Source organism: Schistocerca gregaria, chromosome 3 (assembly GCF_023897955.1).
Source record: "Schistocerca gregaria isolate iqSchGreg1 chromosome 3, iqSchGreg1.2, whole genome shotgun sequence".
Lineage (NCBI taxonomy): Eukaryota > Metazoa > Arthropoda > Insecta > Orthoptera > Acrididae > Schistocerca > Schistocerca gregaria.
In genome coordinates, this window is record NC_064922.1 from 272,139,821 (window position 1) to 272,160,956 (window position 21,136).

At 39.9% G+C, this 21,136-nt stretch overlaps 1 protein-coding gene across 5 annotated transcripts in view; it reads right to left on the minus strand.

Annotated features, from left to right (window-relative positions):
- LOC126354661 (myosin-11-like) overlaps window positions 1–21,136 on the minus strand; it is a 273,554-nt gene that overhangs the window by 209,389 nt on the left and 43,029 nt on the right. For 3 of the 5 annotated variants that reach the window (XM_050004437.1, XM_050004438.1, XM_050004440.1), the window contains exon 2: window positions 1,815–2,101. In XM_050004437.1, coding sequence (XP_049860394.1) covers window positions 1,815–2,035 — 221 coding nt within the window. In that variant the 5' untranslated portion in view covers window positions 2,036–2,101. Of the gene's footprint in view, window positions 1–1,814; window positions 2,102–12,932; window positions 13,033–21,136 lie in introns of all 5 variants that reach the window. The other 2 variants (XM_050004441.1, XM_050004439.1) reach the window with 1 other exon arrangement.

A 21,136-nucleotide genomic window follows, 5' to 3' on the forward strand; every position in this document is an offset into this window, starting at 1 on the left:
GACACCTCGCTTCTGACTTACTACCACCAGCTGTTGGCATTCGATGCTTCCATGTGCCTCTGCTGTCGCTGAGCCTCTGTTGCAGCTGCAACCACAATGCCACAGACACAAATGACTCTGATCATTGGTATCAGTGCATAGTCACTGGTGTTGTGGTGATTTGGGTGCCGTTGCCTGAAGGCATTGGCCACTATCAAGACAATGTCTTTGGCTGTTATATGAATTCTGTTAAATAAATCTGTTGTTTTTACACTGCCCAGATGATCCCAGGATGGTCAAGGAGCTGGTTCCCCATGCTCACCACCCTGTCTACCATCATGTAGTGTCATCTAAGACCTTCTACGAGGTACGTAACACTTCGACCAACCTGACCCTTCACAAACCACGTCACTAAATGCTCTCCTTCATGATAGGATTTACAGAATATGACATGCAAATGAATCAGTCAATGACATTAATATAAAAATATTCAGTTACTCTCATTATCATTTGGATATTAGAAAGATAACGTTGCTGTTGTTGTCTTCAGTCCTGAGACTGGTTTGATGCAGCTCTCCATGCTACTCTATCCTGTGCAAGCTTCTTCATCTCCCAGTACCTACTGCAACCTACATCCTTCTGAATCTGCTTAGTGTACCCATCTCTTGGTCTCCCTCTATGATTTTTACCCTCCACGCTGCCCTCCAATACTAAATTGGTGATCCCTTGATGCCTCAGAACATGTCCTATCAACCAATCCCTTCTTCGGGTCAAGTTGTGCCTTAAACTTCTCTTCTCCCCAATCCTATTCAATACTTCCTCATTAGTTATGTGATCTACCCATCTAATCTTCAGCATTCTTCTGTAGCACCACATTTCGAAAGCTTCTATTCTCTTCTTGTCCAAACTATTTATCATCCATGTTTCACTTCCATACATGGCTACACTCCATACAAATACTTTCAGAAATGATTTCCTCACACTTAAATCTATAGTCGATGTTAACAAATTTCTCTTCTTCAGAAACGCTTTCCTTGCCATTGCCAGTCTACATTTTATATCCTCTCTACTTCGACCATCATCAGTTATTTTGCTCCCCAAACAGCAAAATTCCTTTACTAGAAAGATAAAGCAAAATAAAAACGAATAAGATGCAACATGACAGGAGATGTTCATCAGTGCTGATAAACTGTCTCCTTTAAACCTCAGTATTTAAGTCACACATTGTCATGTAAAAGAGATAGTAATCTCTCAAACAATGTTTGACACAGCCCAACAAGGATTCACAATGGTCAGTATAGCTCCATAGCACTTAATTGTTTTCCCAAGAAAGTATTTCAGGAAATACTGATCAGATCACACATTCAGAGTGGGTGCACACACTTGTAGTTATCCTGTAATTCTAATAATTTATGTATCACAGCTTGTTATGAAAATGCTAAAACTTAAATGTCACTTGCTTGATTTTTTCATGATGGTAATATTTTACAAACAGTAGAGTACAACAAAAGATATATAGTGAGATCATACCACAAAAAGATAAGACAGATTACAGATCTTTACAGGAAATTAAATTCTGGAAATATAATAAGTCTGAGCTAGTTGCTCTGGTTGCATAATAAAGAATAATAGAAAATCCTGCAAACATCATTATTTCAGAAAACAGTACATACAGGGCCAAAAAATCTGTTCCCTCTTCAGTTTCACATTTCTCTCAGCTAAAGTACAAGTACCTTCCACCATATCATTTTTCTGCACCCTCTCACACCCTTGACCTTCCTCAAAAACAAAATTTAATTTAAAATGAGTGTTGATCCATTATTTAAAGTTCTCACTTTTCTTTGAGTTCCTCTTGATGCTTCACTTCATTAGCATATTCCTGAGACACTTCTTCACAATTCATTTGCTGTTGTAATAGACTTTTCCTTTGTCTTTCTACTAATTCTTCAAGTTCTTGTAATTTCTGTTTCATTTGCTTGAACTGCAAATCCTTCTTCACTTGCCATTGTATTATTTTACTTGATTCTCTTTTAAGTTTCTCTTGAAATGTTTCCATGTTCTCAAAAATGTTAAATACAAGCACTCAATGTTTTACAGGTATCTTGCAACTGTCACAAAAGCACTGAAATGGAAACAGGACAATAACAGAATGCATTTGGCAAAAACAAATGTATCCAAATACATGCACAATACTAAGGAAGTATGCTATTGAGATGATTAAGAAATAGTAAGTGAAGAGATAATAAGATAATCACAAATGGCAGAAGTCATTATACAGTGCAGCAGCCAAAGTGTTGGGGGAGAGGAGAATGACAATCTTCCCACTCCCTTTATTTCATTCTTTGTAACGGCCAATGGAAATCTCTTACCTCGGTCCATGGCTGTAAATATGTTTATCACAGGGTAATTTCAAATTAGCTACCAATTAAACATCCAGTTCAAAAATTATTGAAAATTTTGTGACTGGATTAAACATGACATGTATGAAAATTGATAATGCAAATGATGTTCAATCCCCTTATGACAGCAGCTACCAGATAAGTAATATTAGATGCACATCATTGGTTACTGACGTCAATGCATTCTAATAGTTGTAGTCCAAGACAAAGAGAAAAGAATGAACCATTAATCTAATCAGACTCACTAGATTCAGCTAGACAAGGGTTCCCAAAATTTCCACCTGACAGAAAACTTTGAGAATTCTGGTATTTTGATGGGACACCTTGTTTATTTTGAAGGTCAATAAAACTAATAAAATTTTCTAGAATGATAAAAACCTGTTTTATTTAGCAAGTATTTCAGTTTTATGTCATAACTAATCACAAGGAACTCACAATAAAAATTTTAAAATATAAAAAGAAGTCAAGAGAAAAAATCCGTGTTAAGAATAGTTTTTTGTCGAGTAAACATAGAAATCATAATAAATCTTTATTTTTTAAAAGAAAGTAAAAAGAAATTTTTTGAGCACTTACTTCCTGTGGAACACAAGTATTATATACGCTACTGGCAGACGCCAGTTTTACCAACTCCGCTCTTGGAGCGATAACAAAAACAATTAGGTCACTAAACAGCAGTAAATCTACAGATTATGACAGCATTTCAAATAAAATCTTGTGCTGACTTGGTAGCACCTGTATTGAGTTACCTTCATAATAAGTGTATGAGCAAAGGTATTTTCCAAAATTCTGAAATAAGCAATAGTAAAAACAGTTTACAAGCATAGACATAAGCAATAGTAAAAACAGTTTATAAGCATAGCCAAACGAATAAAGTATTGATTCCACATTTCAAAAATATTTCATAAGCTAACTTATAATGGAATACTGATCACTCTTCTGACAATAAACTTCTCACAACTGCTCAGCTGGGCTTCCACAACAAATTCTCAACAGAGAAAGCAATATACTGTCTCATAAACTCAGTTTGGTTGGAACAAAATAAGAGAAATTATTCTGTTTGCATTTGTGTAACTTGCCATGGACTTTGACTGTCTAATTCATAACATTCCATTTGCAAAACTCAAACATTATGTTGTGAAAGTCAGACGTCTTGCATGGATGGGGCCATATCCTAGCAACAGGAAACATAAGGCCATATTAACAAATGATACGGGGAGAAAAAACTAAAGTTTTTTATTCCAGTCTTTGATCACAATATGAATTCTTTAGATGATGACTGCTTCAGTTTACAGAGCCTTTTGACTCTGTCGTAAGCCAGACATGGCACTAGTTTCACCAACTGCGACATGGTCGCGTATACAGTGATCCCATACTTGTCAAATGTTTTTTTATTCCAGTCTTTGATCACAATATGAATTATTTAGACGATGGCATCATCTAAAGAATTCATATTGTGATCAAAGACTGGAATGAAAAACATTTGACAGTATTGGATCACTGTTTGTATACGCAACCATGTCGCAGTTGGTGAGAAAAAGACTAAGCTCAGACAGGAATAACATTAACCATGAAGTCCCAGAAGGATTTATACTTGGTTCAATACATGGTTGTGAGTAACATAACTGATTTACCAAAGGCTTGCAGGATTCTTTGTATGTTTCCAGAGGTAAGTGACACCAGATGTCTATGCACAAGTCATGCAATTCAGCCAGTGGTTTGTGGATGTGAAGCTGGCACCCGATAGTATCCCAGATGTGTTCCATAGTGTTCAAATTAGGTGCATTTAACGGACAAGATGAGAGTTCACAATCACACTCATCAAGTCATTGTAGCATGATTCTGGCCTTGAGACATAGACAGTTACCCTGCTGGAAGATGGCATTGCCACTGGGTAAGACAGCAAGTATGAAGGAATGTGGGTGGCCTGAAACAATGTTTCCATAGTCTACAATTGTCTTGGTCCCTTCAGTTACTGCCACAGGTCCCACGGATGACCAGGTGACTGTCATTCATAACATCTGGCACAAGGTGACTGTCAACCATAATATAACACTGCTGTCACCAGGCTCTGTCCATTGAGAAGTGCATGTTTCAAGGAATCATTCACTTGGATGATTGTATATATGAGCATAATTACTGACCAGATGCAGCAATAAATGTGAGTCATCTCACAGCTGGTACATTCTACAGTCTAATCTCATGTATTCCGTGTCCACTGCAATCATAAATGACAATGCTATTGGGTCAACATGGGAACATTTTGGATTCGTCTGCTGTGGAGCCCCATATTCAACAATGTGCATTGAACAGTGTGCTTTCAAATATGCCTGCACCAGAATTGCACTTTGTCATCAGATCTTCCACATATTGCTATCTACCCTGCTTTATAGAGGGGATAAGTTTCTGACCTTCAAATTCTATAATGAGACATATATGTCCAACACTTTGTAACTTACTTATGGTTGAAGGCAACCACTTTCCACAGACACTCATGACAGCAGTAAACAAACAGCAACAGGTTCCATTGTTTCTAAGATGCTTGTTCCCAGGCACTGATCCTCAACAGTATGCCCTTTGTCAAAGTCACTTATGTCAGTGGACTTTTCTAATTGTGGCTCCTGTGATTCCTAGACTAATTCCTCATTTGTCTCTGGCCTGTTTCACATGCAAACAGACAGTGGCATTTGCTCTCATGTCACATATATTGGTGAAAATTTAAAAGTGAGAAAGTAAGTAATGAAAAAGGTTTAAAATATTTTTTCTAGATTTTTTTGTTCAAAACTACAGTTAGGAGGACAATTTGGAACAGTTTGTAACCACTATATTTTTTTTAAATCTATGAATCAGTTTTATTCAATTTGCTGTCACTGGAAAAATAAAAGAATCAACTATAATATAAAATTATTAAAATTCTGGAGTTATGCATACATATATTTACATAACTGGATTTTTCTAAATACCAGGAATTTTCTCACCAACATCATAAATTTCACCATCTTAAGTTTTGTTCACTCAAAGCCTATTACTGAACTTTCCAACATAAAAAGAAATCAAAAGGATTGTTTTCCATTCTTGCCAAAGCTCATACATTTTAAAAAAGTAGCAATGATTGTTGCTTCAAATTGGTAAACAACAATGAAAAATTCAGTCTAGCTGCTCAACTCACAGACAACACAGGGTGTGTGTGTGTGTGTGTGTGTGTGTGTGTGTGTGTGTGTGTGTGTGAGAGAGAGAGAGAGAGAGAGAGAGAGAGAGAGAGAGAGAGAGAGTTCTGAAAAAACCTTTTTTATTTTTTTAAGGGAGTAATAACAACTGAGGTCATAAGCACTCAAGTCATAACCTTAGAACTCTAATAAGTAAAAAAAAGTTGCAATTAAAACACTTATTAGTAAAAGAAGTTGAAAGTGACTAAATGTTAAGCCCAATCGATGGAAGGAAAGAGAGCTAAAAACAAGGACTTCCCACTGGAGAAAAGTCCACTAGATATGATGCAGTGACAGTGGAGGTCCCAAACCAAAGATTAAATGTCCTTCACCATATTGCTACAACAGATAAAAATAAAAAGGCAGTCGACAGCCCGCCATTCGTTAAAACGTCAAAACTCAGATGGCAAACATACATCAGAATCCAAGCAGTTAAAAAAAGGCATTCAGTCAGGAACTGGTGGACCACTAAAGGTTGATGACAATGAGCACAAAGTGGTGGGGAATCATCCCTTAACAAACAGTGATGGCTAAAAAGACAGTGCCCAATATGCAACATCTACTTCTACATCTACATCTACGTGGATACTCTGCTAATCACATTTAAGTGCCTGTCTGGGGGTTTACTGAACCACCTTCACAATAATTATCTATTATTCCAATCTCAAACAGCACACGGAAAAAACAAGCACCTGTATCTTTCCACAAAAGCTCCAATTTCCCTTATTTTACTATGGTGATCATTTCTTCTGATGTAGTTTGGTGTCAACAAAAATTTTTACATTCGGAGGAGAAAGCTGGCGATTGAAATTTTGTGAGAAGATTCCACTGCATTGAAAAACGCCGTTGTTTTATGATAATACAAAACTTGCTGCCCTTCTTCGAACTTTCTAGATGTACTCCATCAATCTTACCTGGTAAGTATAGTGTCCTGCGGTCAGCAGGAAAAACTGACAGTCTAGTTTGAACACACTTTAAAAAAGCCTTCTTGGCATGCACTAATTGTCAAATGCAAGAACAACAAGAAAACCCCACAATTCTTGTGGTGGCAAAACCAGATGAGGAAACAATACAATGAAAGAAAATAATGACCACAAGCTACTCTACCAATTGCAAGATACCACTTGTTACTGGAAGCTCAGTGAGTGTATACTATGCTAGTGCCAGCATAGGTACTGGCCAGAGCTGTCACTAGCAAGAGATAAACACTGCTGCTCTGACTGTCTGGGCATGCTTATAAGGCTGAGTCAGTGGAGTGCTACAAGAGTCACATGAGTTGCAATTGGTGGAACACTGTCACATGTTGTCTGGCACAGTAGTACCATGTTTATTTGGAAAGCCAGTAAATGTTTATAACTGCTGACGAAGTTTCGCTCTGCGCTCTTGAAGAGAGGTTAGCAGCCCATCTTGCTTGTTGGTTGTATGGGCCTCTAGCTGATAAGGGGCTGCTATGACAATTCTCCCCCTGGAAAAAGAATGCACAGCACCACAAACATCCATAGGAGTAGGGGCATCCTGGCCGATGTCATGGCTTCTAGGCCGGCAGTGGCGGGAGGTGGCAATGCAGCACGGACAGCTGGCGGCAGAGACAGTGGCTGAGGTGGAAGTGGAAGTGGCTGGCAGTGGGGACTGACAGCTCTTAATATGGGTAAGTGAGAGATCGTGGAGATCGTGAGGGGACTGCTCAGGGCTCAATTGTTGAATTAAATGATACACCTGTGAACCGACTGCATCCAATGTGCCACTAAATGTTGTTCCAACCATTCAACATAATTTGTCCATGGTTCGACAGACCTATCAAAAGCCGGAAACATCAGTGGAGCCACGTGCAAAGTGTTAAATTTACCTGTGATAGAATCAACTCTATGAGCTACCTCTTGCAATGCTGGGAAGTGAGGGTGAAGTTCTGACCTTGTGAGTGCTGCCTGAATCTGCCGCTGAGTTTCCACCAAGGACTGAAGAAGTTCCTCTGAGGAGTCATTAAAAAATGAAAGTTTTATGCTCATCGGCAATAACTGTAGTGTGCTGCAGTCAGCAGGAAAAAACTAACAGTCTAGTTTTAACACACTTTATTACAATTAAAAAAATGCCTTCTTGGCCTGCACTACTAGTCAAATGCAAGAACAAAAATAAAACCCCACAATTCTTGTGGTTGGCAAAACAAGATAAGAAAACAAGACAATGAAAGTCAATAATGACCAAAATCTACTCAACCAATTACAAGATACAACGTGCTACTGAATGCTTGGAGAGTGTATACTATGCTAGCGCTGGTGTAAGTACTGGCCGGAGCTGTCCCTAGTGGTAGGCAACATTGCTGGTCTGACTGTCCGGCATGCTTATAAGACCGAGTTGGCGGATTGCTACATGAGTAACATGAGTTCTGATTGGTGGAACACTGTCATATGTTGCCTGACAAAGTATTTCTGTGTTTCTTTAGAAAGCTTGTTATTGTTTGTATCCACTGGCGATGTTTTGCTCAGTGCTCTTGAAGGGAGAGTGGCAGGCCATCTTGTTTGTTGGTTGTGTGGGCACTCTAGCTGATAAGGGGCCACTACAACAGTGAGAATCCCACATCATGCAGCAGTATTCTAAAAGAGCATGGACAAGTGTAGCATAGGCAGTGTCTTTAGTAGATCTGTTACACTTTCTAAGTGTCCTGCCAATAACAAGTCGTCTTTAGTTAGCCTTCCCCACAACATTTTCTGTATGTTTCTTCCAATTTAAGTTGTTTGTAACTGTAATTCGTAGATAATTAGTTGAATTTATGGCCTTGAGATTTTATTGGTTTACTGTGTAACCAATGATTAATGGATTCCTTTCAGCACTCATGTGGATGATCTCACACTTTTCATTACTTAGGGTCAATTGCCAATTTTTTCTAAATCATTTTGCGATTTGTTTTGATCTTCTGATGACTTTACTAGTTAATGAACGACAGTGTCATCTGCAAACAACGTAAGGCAGCTGCTCAGATTGTCTCCTAAATCTTTTATATAGATAAGGACCAGCACTGAAAAATAAAAAAGATCTCTCAATGAGAAGGTTGAGAGGAGGTTGGTCCAGCTGCTGGGAGAACAAGCAAGAGATCAGTATAAACGGAGGAGTGTGGTCCAATCCAGTCCCCAGAAAGTATCACTTAGGGCACATAGGATAGTGAGGGATCAGATACAGTGTTCTGCCAAGTAAGGCACATAGAAAAACCATGAAAGTTTCCATCAAGCGTGAGCTCCAGGAATTTGGTAGTTTCAGCAAACAGAAGAGCAACAGGCCAAATGTGAAGACTGTGTAAGAAACCCTTTGCACTGCCAGAAATTTATACAAGTGGTTTTGTCAGTGGAGAGGTGGAAGTTGGCATTGCTGCTCCATGAGTAAAGATGGCTAAGACGTCGCTGAAGATGCCACTCAAGGAGACAAGTCTGTGGAGAACTACAATTGATTGCAAAGTTGTTAATGAAAGGGGAGTTGGAGATGCCTGGCAAGAGACATTCCATAATGCAGTTAATGGCTACAGCAAAGGGGTGAGGCTCAGGATGGAGTCCTGAGGCACCCCGTTCTCTTAGATAAAGGTGTCCGACAAGACCGAACCCACACATAACTTGAAAACTCTGTCTTTTAAAAATTCCTGAAGGAAATGAGGCAGGTGGCATCAGAAGCCCCACATGTATAGTGTACGAAGGATACCAATCCTTCAGCAGGTGTCACACGCTTTCTCCAAATCACAAAAATGGTCAGAGTCTGGTATTTCTGCAGAAAACCATTCATGACATGGGTTGACAAAGTGACAAGATGGTCAACTGCTGAACAGTATGCTGGAAGTCCACAGTATATAGTGGTTAGTAGATTGTGAAACTCAAGCCTTCATATTGGCTGGCCAAAAATCATACATTGCATCACCTTGCAGACACAGCTGATGAGAGAAATGGGCAGTAGCTAGAAGGAAGGTGTTTGCCCTTACTGGGCTGAGGCATGGGTATGACAGTGGCTTCATGCCAGCAACTGGGAAATGTGCCATCTGCTCAAATGTAACTGTACAAACTGCTTGCCCACAAAAGAAAGGTGCTGCAATATCTGAATGTGAACATTGTCTGGCTGCATGGTGAACAATCAGGATGATGTCAGACCTTGGTCTAGCTCCTTCATAGTAAAGGCAACATTGTAGCATTCATGATTCTGCGAGAATTACGATAACACCTGAGCCTCTTCCACTCGTTTCCGAGGGTGGAAGGCTGGGTGATAGTGGTTGGAGCTCAAAATCTCCACCAAATAGTGACCCAATGTGTTGGAGATACCAATATGGTCCACAATAAAATCATCTGCTATGGACAGGCTGGAAATCAGAAAATGTAACTTGGTCTCAGACAGCTGACGGAGGTTTCCCCACATGACGGAACAGGGAGTGAAACTGTTAAAAGAAGTCAGAAATTAATTACAGCTAGCTCTTTTGCCATCTCAAAAAATGCAACAACACTGCGCGTGCTACTATGTATGAGTACAGTTCACCATGATAGTATGACAGTTAAAAACATGGGGAGCATGTCTCTGTGCGTGAAATGTCTCTAGGCATGCCTCAGTCCACCTATGTTGGAACATGGTATGGTTAAGATGAAGTGTGAGGTAAGGAACGTTCTGTGGAGGTAAGGACAACATTTGTAAGGTACTCTATCCTGTCATCACAATTGGAGAAATGTTGTTCATTGAAGGTCATCAGGGAGGAGCAAAACTTCCAGTTGGCCTTAGATAGCTGCCAGTTGGGTTTGCATGCAGATGGAGTAGGAGTTAGCAAAAGGAAAGTGCATCGGAAGTGGTGGCTCAAGTACACATCAGAGAGAATGGACCACTTGAGATGATAGCAAGCTGGACAGTGCAGAACAAGAAGTCCAGATGGGTACAGGTGTGTGTGAAGTCTGAAAGGAATGTGGTGCTCCACTGTTGAGACAGAGGAGGTTGAGTTGATTGATTGGAATGCGACAGCTTGCAACTGGGTGTTCAGTGAGCTGGTTTGGCTATGGATGTCATCCTGGATGAGCAGATGCTGCCCCCCTGTGAAATGGAATGCCTTCCTCAAGGGTGAAGGTCAAAGTGGGCAGGAAGGAAATGCGAGACATCGAAGCAATCGCAAGAACACAATTTCATTTCCTGGAGGCAGAAAACAACCGGACGCTACAATTTAAAGAGCAGCAGTGGGTACTACTTGATGGATCTAATGCCAAGAGCATTCCAGTGGAGAAGAGTCATAACAGAGAATGGGGAGGAGTGAACAAACGGAGGGTAGTCACTTAGGTGGCTGCCGAGTGATACCCTTCAAAGACTCACAGCTACAGGGTGCAGAGGACGGTGGGTTCTGTTTCATGAAATCTACAGAGGCGTCAGCATTCTCCCTGGGTCAGGCTGCAGATTCCAGGGCTGATAAATGGCAGGTGGAGTGTGCCGGAGAAACAGAGGTCAGCCGAATGAGAATACCATGCGGCGACACCTTTTAGTCAGGGCAGGAGAAAACCATTTGCCTATGTTCGATTTCTTACAGCCTTTACAGTTGGCAGATGAAGACTCAGATGTTTGTTGGCTGGAGGGTCATAAAAAGTCTTCATGGGAGTATTTCTTTTGTCCTTTCCAGCATGCAGGTCATGTAGCAGGTTATTTCACCACCTAGTGAGAAGCTTTGGTGGCTTGTTGTGCAGCTGTAAAAGAAGACAGGGATGCTACCATGATACTGGGCAATTTCACAACTGCAGTACTGAATTGGAGGTTGCAAGTCTGTGTAGTCATATCTTTTAAGGAGCAAGGCATAGCAAGAACTGTACTATAAGTGCTGGATAGTAATATGCAGGGATTTTCACTAGCCAACAACTTATGAGCAACAGAGTAGGGCTTCTTTTCCTCGTCCAGATCTCCTGAATGACCCGCTCATCAAGATACGTAGGACATTCAGGGGTGAGTTGGCATGTTCACCATTGCAACTGATACAGCAGGTAAAAGGAGGCGGCAATGACCCTCATGAGCATCTCTACTACAATTAACATATTTGGTCATGTTTTGACAGTACAAGCAAATGTGACTGTTACATAGGCACTGGTGGCAATGCATCAGGATTGGGATGTATGGTCATTCTGTGATGACTACAGAGCCTGCCTTAATCTTTGATGGTAGCACTACCCAATCAAATGTGAGAAAAAGAGTGCTTGTAAGCACTAAGTTTGCATCAACCTTTTTCATTAGCCGATGAACTGCAGTGATTCCCTGATCAGAGATATAAGTTTGGATTTCTCCCTCGGTCAGATCATCAAGCAGCTGAGTATAAATAACACCATGCTAAAGAGTTCAGTGTATGTTGGGCCCTGACACAAACAGGATAGTCATGGAGGGGCAAATCTGTATGCAGTTGTTGGGCTTGAAAATCACAATCTATAGAAGCAAAGTCCCATTATGTAAGCAAGAGCAGGATTTCACAAAGCCTGCAATTAGACTCATTCCATTTAAGTTTAGTAGATGTAGACTGAGATGGAGATAGAGATGATTGGTTCATTGCAACAAAATTACCCATGGCTGCCAGTGTCTCTGATGGCATGGTCATTCCAACGGGGGCACTCTCAGAGAGCTCACCTACCTTAAGTAATTGTTCACACTTAAGATCACACCTCCCGAACTTCTGACAGAGGGACCAATAGGCATTTGGGAAGCTAACACTTCAGGCAATCATCACTCCTTGGTCCTGGCCTGTCCCAGGGGGTATGTGCAAACCATATCTGTCAATCCAGGGCTGGTAATTATGCCTTACCCAGTCACCTGTTACGCATCGAATGCATGGACCGGCCTTCAGGTGTACACAGGGAGGAAAACGAAACAAAGAAAACCTCAAATACCAAAGTGGAGGAAGGGGAGGATATGGGTAATGAAGAAAAAAAGAATGAAAGAAAATAGATGAGGGACTGTTCCAGTACCAAGCTATTGAAACTTCAGAGTATGTTCACAAAACTATCCAAGACATATTCCTCAATGGAGAGGAAAAAGCATACATAGACACGGAGAACAGAAAGGGTAGAGGTGCTGCAATGGTTGGGGACCCGTGGTAGCCAAAAATGAACTCATCAGAGAGTGGTAAGTCCACTGGGTGAGTTTTCATGCTTTGATTTCTTGCTTTAAACATGCCTATCTGTGTCTCTCAGCACATTTCATTTTGGTAAGTTATTTGAAAGTAAAAAATGTATGTTAGCTTGTAACAAAAATGTGATGCTGTGAATTGGCAACAGTTTTATAATTGTTCTTACTTGGAGCATGCTATATGGACATTTCTAGTATGTAAGGTTTAAATCCTACTTGTTTCCTGAGATAAATGTTAGAGATCACCTACAGCATTCATTAGCTATTTCTTGTTTTGCCTTGCAGATTCATCATAATACATCTTTGACTGTTTGGAGAGTCAGGAAAAGTTTGAATCGTCCAGTCTTTTTCTGAAACACATACAATCAATTTAGAAAGCATCATGGAAAACAAATGATCTATAGGTATAGTGTCAGCAGAGAGGTGTCAGAAGAAAAGTAGGCATAACAAAGTGATTGATTTACTAGACACGTCAAGTCTGAATCAAGCTGATATTGAATTACTGAATCTAAGAAGTTTCTGTGAAAATACTGACAGTGATTGTTTTTCTCATCAAAGGTTGTATTAAGGGATATTTGGAGGCAGGGGTTAGATAAATGACATATAAAAGAATTCACTCTAGCTGCTTACTCATGCAGAACTAACATGGCAAAAAGAGGGAGTTGTTACGTACACTAAGACAGAACACAAGTTCAGAGACACAGAGGCAAGTCGATTTTTTTAGTGATCAGTGCACAGTTGTTTGCGTTTGTGAACTAATAATGATAAATAATACACTTTTAACTGTAACTGCATACAGATCCCATTGGGAAATTTTGAAATGGTGAGGAATCGGGAATCCTTACTACACTATCCAACAACAAAACAATTTTTGACTATAATGGTCTTTCCTTCTCATTCTGTCCCATAAGTCTGCCCTGACTAGAGGTTCTGCATGACTTTTCTGAAACCTGTCCCTTTCTGGGACCTCTCCAGTGCTTTTCCTTTACCCCTCTTCCTTTCCCTTCAACTCTTCTACATGAAGAAGAAGCTGTTGGCTCTGAAAGCTTGCTTCATATAACCTTCTTTTATATATGTGTTCTGCTGCTGCTGCTGCTGCTTGGTGAGTACACTTTTTTATCTATACAATTACATTATTATACTATCTGTCAGACAGCATCAAGCAGTTAGTCTGCGGTAACTTGAATGTAGATTTTGTGAAGAACCCTGATAGGAAAACCTATCCAGAAACCTTATTTGGATCCTACAATTTGATCTTAGTGATTTACTTTCCAACGCGGGTGGATATAGTCAGTAGGATCTTAACTGATAATGTTTCCTTTGGTGAAGCTCAGAGTGTGAAAATGACAGTTTACTCAGTAACAAATGCTCTCTCTGATCATGATGCACAGTTAGTTTGGATAAATAACATAGTGCTTTACAGTATGGATATGCTTTAGTGGAAATATGTTAGAATAATTAATGACTCCAGGACAAATGTTTTTAAGAATAGTTTACAAGAGATTAAATTTGGGATGAAATTTCAATGAAACAAATGCTAATATAAAATTTAATCTGTTTCATGATAAATTTTTATCTGAAAACATCTTTCCACATAAGATAATCTGAAAGGACATTAAACAGCCACACAAAAAACCATGGATCACAAGAAGGATTAAAGTATCTTGTGGAAGGAAAAGAGCAATGTACCTTTTGGCAAGAACAAGCACAGATCATACAGTTGTTTCACACTACAAAATCTATCCAAAAGTAGTAAGAAAGGTCATTAAAAAGTCAAGAAACATGCATGGAATTCATAAATCAACAATTAAGACAACAAACTTAAGGCTATATTGATTATAGTGATATGAGAGACACGACAACCAGCCGCAGAACAGGATAATATAATTATTGAAATGAATGGGCTATAAATGATGAGTCACTGGTAGCAAATACATTTAATGATCATTTCTTAAATGCAGTAGAAAGTATAGGGACAAAAAGTTCAAGAGAAAAATCACAGCAGTATGCTGAAAAAGTAACTCTGATAAAATTCAGTCATGCAAATGTATCACCAACTCCACTTCTAAAATCAAGGAAATGATATATTCTCTCAAGAATAAAAGCTCATCTGGTTTTGATGGTGTTTCTAATGGAGTACTTAAGATTTGTTCCCACACACTTAGCCCTAGCTTATCTGAAATATGTACTGCATTTCTAACCCAAGGCAATTATCCATGGAGATTGAAATATGCCACTCTCTTTAAGACAGGTGATGGGAGAGATGTCAATAACTACTGCCCTGTTTCACTGTTAACATCGTTTTCCAAACTTTTTTGAGAAGATCACGTATCCGACATGAGTAAAAAATTATATCTTTAGCAGATAAGAGAAGTTGCTCTACTGAGAATGCCAGTTACATGTTCACTCACCAAATTTTACAGGCGTTCAAAAACAAAACAGTGGTAGTTGGTATTTTATGAGAACTATAAGGCATTTGAGTGTGTGAGTCACAGTATTCTTCTAGTCAAACTGAGGTTTTACAGAATTGATGGCATGGCAAATCAATGGATAACATCATACCTAATGAAAAGAACGCAGAAAGTTGTACTGGAAAATCAATGGATAACATCATACCTAATGAAAAGAATGCAGAAAGTTGTACTTTTTAATTCCACCAATATAGACTGGGAACATAATTCTGACTGGAAAGAAATCACATACAGGTTTCCCCAATGTTCTGTCTTAGGTCCACTATTGTTCCTCATATATGTAAACAATCCCCCATTTAACACACAACAAGCAGAATTAGTTTCTTTTGCACATGACACTAGTATTGTAATCAATCCAAGTATACATGTAGAAACAGAAGAAATGGTAAGCAATGTTCATAACAATATCATTGACTGGTTTTCTGTAAATGACCTCACTCTCAGTTTCAAAAAGATACAACATATGCCATGAATGGTAATATGCCAGTGGTCATAGGTGTTTGAGCAGCGCCTTTTTTTTTTAGGATAGGTAGGACAGAACGAAGTCAAGTTCTGCGAGAAGTAAAGATTGTAAGAAACTTTCAGTTTGAGAAAGAAATCAAACAGCATAATCCTGGCACATGGGATCGGCAAACACAGCTGTTGGTTAAAAATGTACAGCAATCAGCAGAAATTTTATTTCCACCCGATTTCGTCTCAGTAAATGTGAAATGCCAACTATCTTCAGTGCATCAAAATATTCGAGAGCTTAGAAGTAAAATTAATGAACTACTTATGTGCATTGATGAATTAAAGTCATCGAACCCAGTTGATATAATCTGCCTCTCTAAACATCATGTGACCACTGGTATAGATTTGTGTTAAACCTTACAGAATTTAAGTTGGCCTCTTATTTTTGTAGACAAAATATGAAGAAAGGAGGAGTTGCCTCATTTCTTAAAAACAGATTTAAATTTAAGAATATTGACAATAATAAATTTTGCTTAAAGCAGCACTTAGAAGCATGTGCAACAGAGATAGAATTTCATAATAGGTCTTTTATAATAGTAGCCATATACAGAGCAGCTTCAGGAAATTTCAACCTGTTTATAAACGGTCTCGTAGATTTATTGTCTCATTTAAAATTAAAAAACAAAGAACTAGTGGTTACTGGTGATTTTAATATAGATGTCCTGAAAAACACTGTCAGTGAACAGTTACTGAAATGAGTTACATTGTCATTCAATGTAATTTCTACTTTAAATTTCCCAATTAGGGTATACAAATGTTCTAAGACTGCCATTGATAATATCTTTATAGAAAATTCTATGCAACTAAGTCACATTACAAAACCAGTCGTTAGTGGGCTATCTGACCATGACATGCAACACCTAATGTTAAATTTTGAAAATTGTCAGGGTAAAACATCTATCAGAACTGAGTACAAAAGGCCAATAAAACAGTCAAAAACTGGGAAACTCAGGAGATTGCTCAAAGAAATTAATTGGATGGATGTTTACAGCATCCAAGACACAAATGGAAAATACAAAACATTCATTAATAAAGTTAGCACTTTATTTGAAAATTGTTTTCCTCTGAAGGTAACTCAAATTAAGCAAAAGTCTAATAAGAAACCATGGATCACACAAGGGATAAAGATATCATGTGAGACAAAAAGGAAACTCTATCTGATACGTAGAGACACCTTTGATACTAGCATTATAGCTCATTACAAAAATTACTGCAAAACACTGAAGAAGATTATCCAGAAATCTAAACATCTGCATTATGAGAAGAAGATAAATACATCCAGCAATAAAATAAAAACAATAAGAGTCAGAGACAGGTAGGACCAGAAATGAGGATGAACAAATAGCTCTAAAAAGAAATGAAGCCCTGGTAACAAACACATGTTGCATTGCAAACCATTTAAACAAGTATTTTGTCTCTGTTACTGATAGCATTAGGTCTGACAATCCCATTCAGTAAATAATGTAATGGAATATCTGAGACCAGTGAACACAAGCAGTGTCAGTAAAATGGAATTGACACTTACATCACCCAAAGAAATAGAATCCTTCAAAAATCTTTGAAAAGGTTATGTTCAAGCATCTACTTACGTACCTTTCTGAAAATAACATACTGTCAAAGTCACAGTTTGAGTTTCTTAAGGGTTCTGATATTGAGAAGGCTATTTGCACTTACAGTGAAAATGTCCTTAATTCACTAGACAACAAATTAGAGGCAACTGACATATTCTGCAACCTGTCAAAGGCTTTTGACTGTGTGAATCACAGCATTCTTTTAAGTAAATTAAAATATTATGACATCACTGGTAGTGCTGTAAAGTGGTTTCAGTCATATCTTACTAATAGAAAACAAAGGGTGTCATTATGTAATACTTCAGCAGAGGCAATCAGACATCATCTGACTGTTCCCCTAGGTTCCATACTAGGTCCACTACTTTTTCTTGTGTATATTAATGACCTGTCATCTGTTACATTACTAGATGCCAAGTTTGTATTATTTGCAGATGATACAAACATTTCAATAAATAGTAAATCAAATATATAAATTTAGAAAAGGCAGCTAATCAAATTTTTGTTGACATTAATAAGTGGTTCATAGCCAATTCACTGTCATTAAACTTTTAAAAGATCCACTATATGCAGTTCAGAACTTCCAAGATATTTCCTTCTAGTGTGTGTATAAAATATAATGACATGGAAATAGGAGAGGTTGGGAGTGTAAAATTCTTGGGACTGTAACTTGATAATAAATTCAGTTGGGAGCGACATACTAACAAACTACTAAAGTGCCTAAACAAGTTTGTGTTTGCAATGGGAATGATGTCAGACATGGAGATATAAATGTAAAAAAACTGGCATATTTTGTTTATTTTATTCCATTATGTCATATGGTATCATATTTTTGGGTAACTCCACAAACTGAGAAAAAATTTTTAGAGTACTAACCACAGCTTCTCAGTATATTTATTCCTTAATGAATTTTGTTGTAAATAATACAATTGTTTTCCCAACTAACTGCTTAGTACACAGTATCAATGCTGGGATTAAGAACAATATACACAAAGATTTAAAATCACTCTTGCCCAGAAAGGACTCCAGTATTCAGCAACACATATTTTCAGTAAGTTACCAGCAACCATTAAGAGTTTAGTTTCAGACAAGGCACAATTTAAATATAACTTAAAAGAATTTTTGGTGGCCAACTCCTATTCCATCCATGAATTTCTCAACAAGTCCAATAGAACATTTTAATGAAAATTTATTATACTTTAATTTTTTAAATTACTTGGTTGTAACAGCCAAGTAACAACCTACTGTGTGAATGATGGATGTATGGCAAGCAGATGTAAGTCCTAAGTCTGTAAATAGTGGAAGTTTAATTTTAAATCTTGTACATAATTTGACTGTTCTTAACTGAGAATCATTGAAATGAATAACTTAGTTTAACAATACTTGGTTGTAATAGCCAAGTAATTAGCTACTGTGTGAATGATGGATTTAATGAAAGCAGATGTAACTATTCAACTGATAATAATTTTAATTGATGTACATAATTTTACTGTTTATTGACCAAGGATTGCCGGTGGTTCTAGGCACTGCTGTCTGGCACCGCGCGACCGCTACTGTCGCAGGTTCGAATCCTGCCTCAGGCATGGATGTGTGTGATGTCCTTAGGTTAGCTAGGTTTAAGTAGTTCTAAGTTCTAGGGGACTGATGACCACAGCAGTTAAGTCCCATAGTGCTCAGAGCCATTTGAAACCATTTGACCAAGGATCATTAAAACCAGAGTACAGTCAGTAGAGATTCCACATGTCACCAGTGAATCAAAGTACTGAGGAGGATGCTCGGGTCGGTTACACCAACCAACACTCCCATTTTACAGTAGTTCATTTATTCAGCTCTTTACACAAGAAAGCCTTACACAGAACTGGATGGCGGAACTGCACAAAGATAATGTTTAGCTTAGATCAAAGACGATACTCAGATCGATTACTGGTGACAACCTCATTGACGCCACATAGCCCCCCCCCCCCCCCCCCTCGCTCCCGCTGTACGGAGTACCCTTGAGAGACCGAGAGGGGGGGCGGCCTATGGCGTCGGCGGGGGTGGTCCGTGGGAGCCGGACCACGATCAGCTCAACAGCAACATCGGGGAGCTGTGGGGGTAGATGTCGTGAAGGAAGGTCCGGCCACCAAACCTGGATCGTTGAAGCGCACTGTGCGTCACACAGGGCGTGCTGGTCGTGCGGCGTCAGGTAGGCCAGTGGTTTGCGTGAGGAACGGAGTGATGACGACGATGTCTCCGGTGGGCATGACGAACATACGAAGCATGTCCAGGTCGACGTCGGGTGAGAGGGGAACAGATTTCACCAGGTGGCAGGGAATGGCAGAGGTAGTGTCATGAGCACCAGATGAAGGGAAACGCACGATGAACAGTGTGTCATCGCGTAGTATTATAGAGATGTCGTGGATTACGTGGATTATGTCTGGGGGGAAAGGCACAAACACCTCAAGCAAGGACATGTTCAAGATGGGGGGCGGGAAAAAACAGTATGAGGCAGGCGACGGGCGAGAGGTCGAAGGGACCGGAGAAGGGCCCGGCGGCAGGGGCGTGATCGTAGGTAAGCTCGACGTGGGGAGCATGTGATCACTTGACGGAGTGCGTGAGACCAGAATAGAGGGCGAGGACAGAGAAAAACTCGACGATTGGAGGTGGAAGTCACTCGACCCAGTGTGTAAGTCCGAAATGGAGGGACTGGTTGGAGGGTCGTGAGCCACGACCTTGAGTGGCGTGGTCGTGGCCTGAAGAGGGGTAGAAGCGGGCTCAACATAAGTGGGATTAAGTCTGTTGAGAGAGACTGTAACAGCTGAATCTTTTATCTGGATGTCATAGGTGATGGCTGAGCGCCGGAGAACTTTGTATGGGCTGGTATATGGATGTTGGAGTTGAGCACGGACAGTGTCATCTCGGAGCATGACGTACTTGCAATTGTTCAGAGATTTCAAGACGTGAACCTTAGGGTGGGAATGGATGGCTGGCGGGGGTATGTGGAGGTTGATGAAGTGGTGCCTGACGCGGTCCACAAAGGAAGGTAAGTCAGACTCAGGTAGAGAAGCAGAAGGGCTCACAAGTTCGCCAGGGAGAACAATATTCTGGCCATATACGAACTGGGGCTATTGTGCCTTTGAGGTCTTCCTTATAGATCACACGAATGCAGAGTAGCACAAGGGGAAGGGCCTCCATCCACAGAGAGTCATCGCCTTGAAAGTGCGGTGCCAGTGCTCAACTAGTGCGTTACTTTGCAGGTGACATGCTGTGGTATGGATGCGCCGGATGCCGGAAATGTTACAAATCTCATTGAATAGGGCTGACTCGAATTGTTTGCCCTGGTCACTCATGATGATAGCTGGACATCTGAAATGCGACACCCATGACTCGACGAAAGCTCGAGCAACAGTTTCTGCCATGATATTGGGGAGGGGGACAGCCTCAACCCAGCGATTTGTTCGGTCGATAGACGAGGGAACATAACAAAAACTGTTAGAGAGGGGAGAGGTGGGGGTAGAGGGATGACAATGTCAATATGAACAATATGAATATGCTGGAAACACCCAGGAGGGATCGAAGAGGCACCGAGGGGGGGGGGGGGGGTGAAGTGTGCTTGTGTACTTTGCAGTGTTGGCATGCGACGCAGGAGCATGCCCATTGCTGGCAGTCCTTGTTGACATTTGTCCACACAAAGCAATCCACTACGAGGCGGGTGGACACACAAACACCAGGGTGGGTTAATTATGCAGTGCGTTGAAGACAGCTCGACGGAGCATAGTTGGGATGAGGGGGCATAACGTGCCCATACTGTCGTTGCACCAGATCTCACCAGAAATGCCAGAAAAGGTGGTGTGGACGAAGTGTAGTGAAGAGGTAGAGTCTGAAATCAGGTTTTGCGTCTCCTCGTCAGCGGGTTGGAGGTTAGG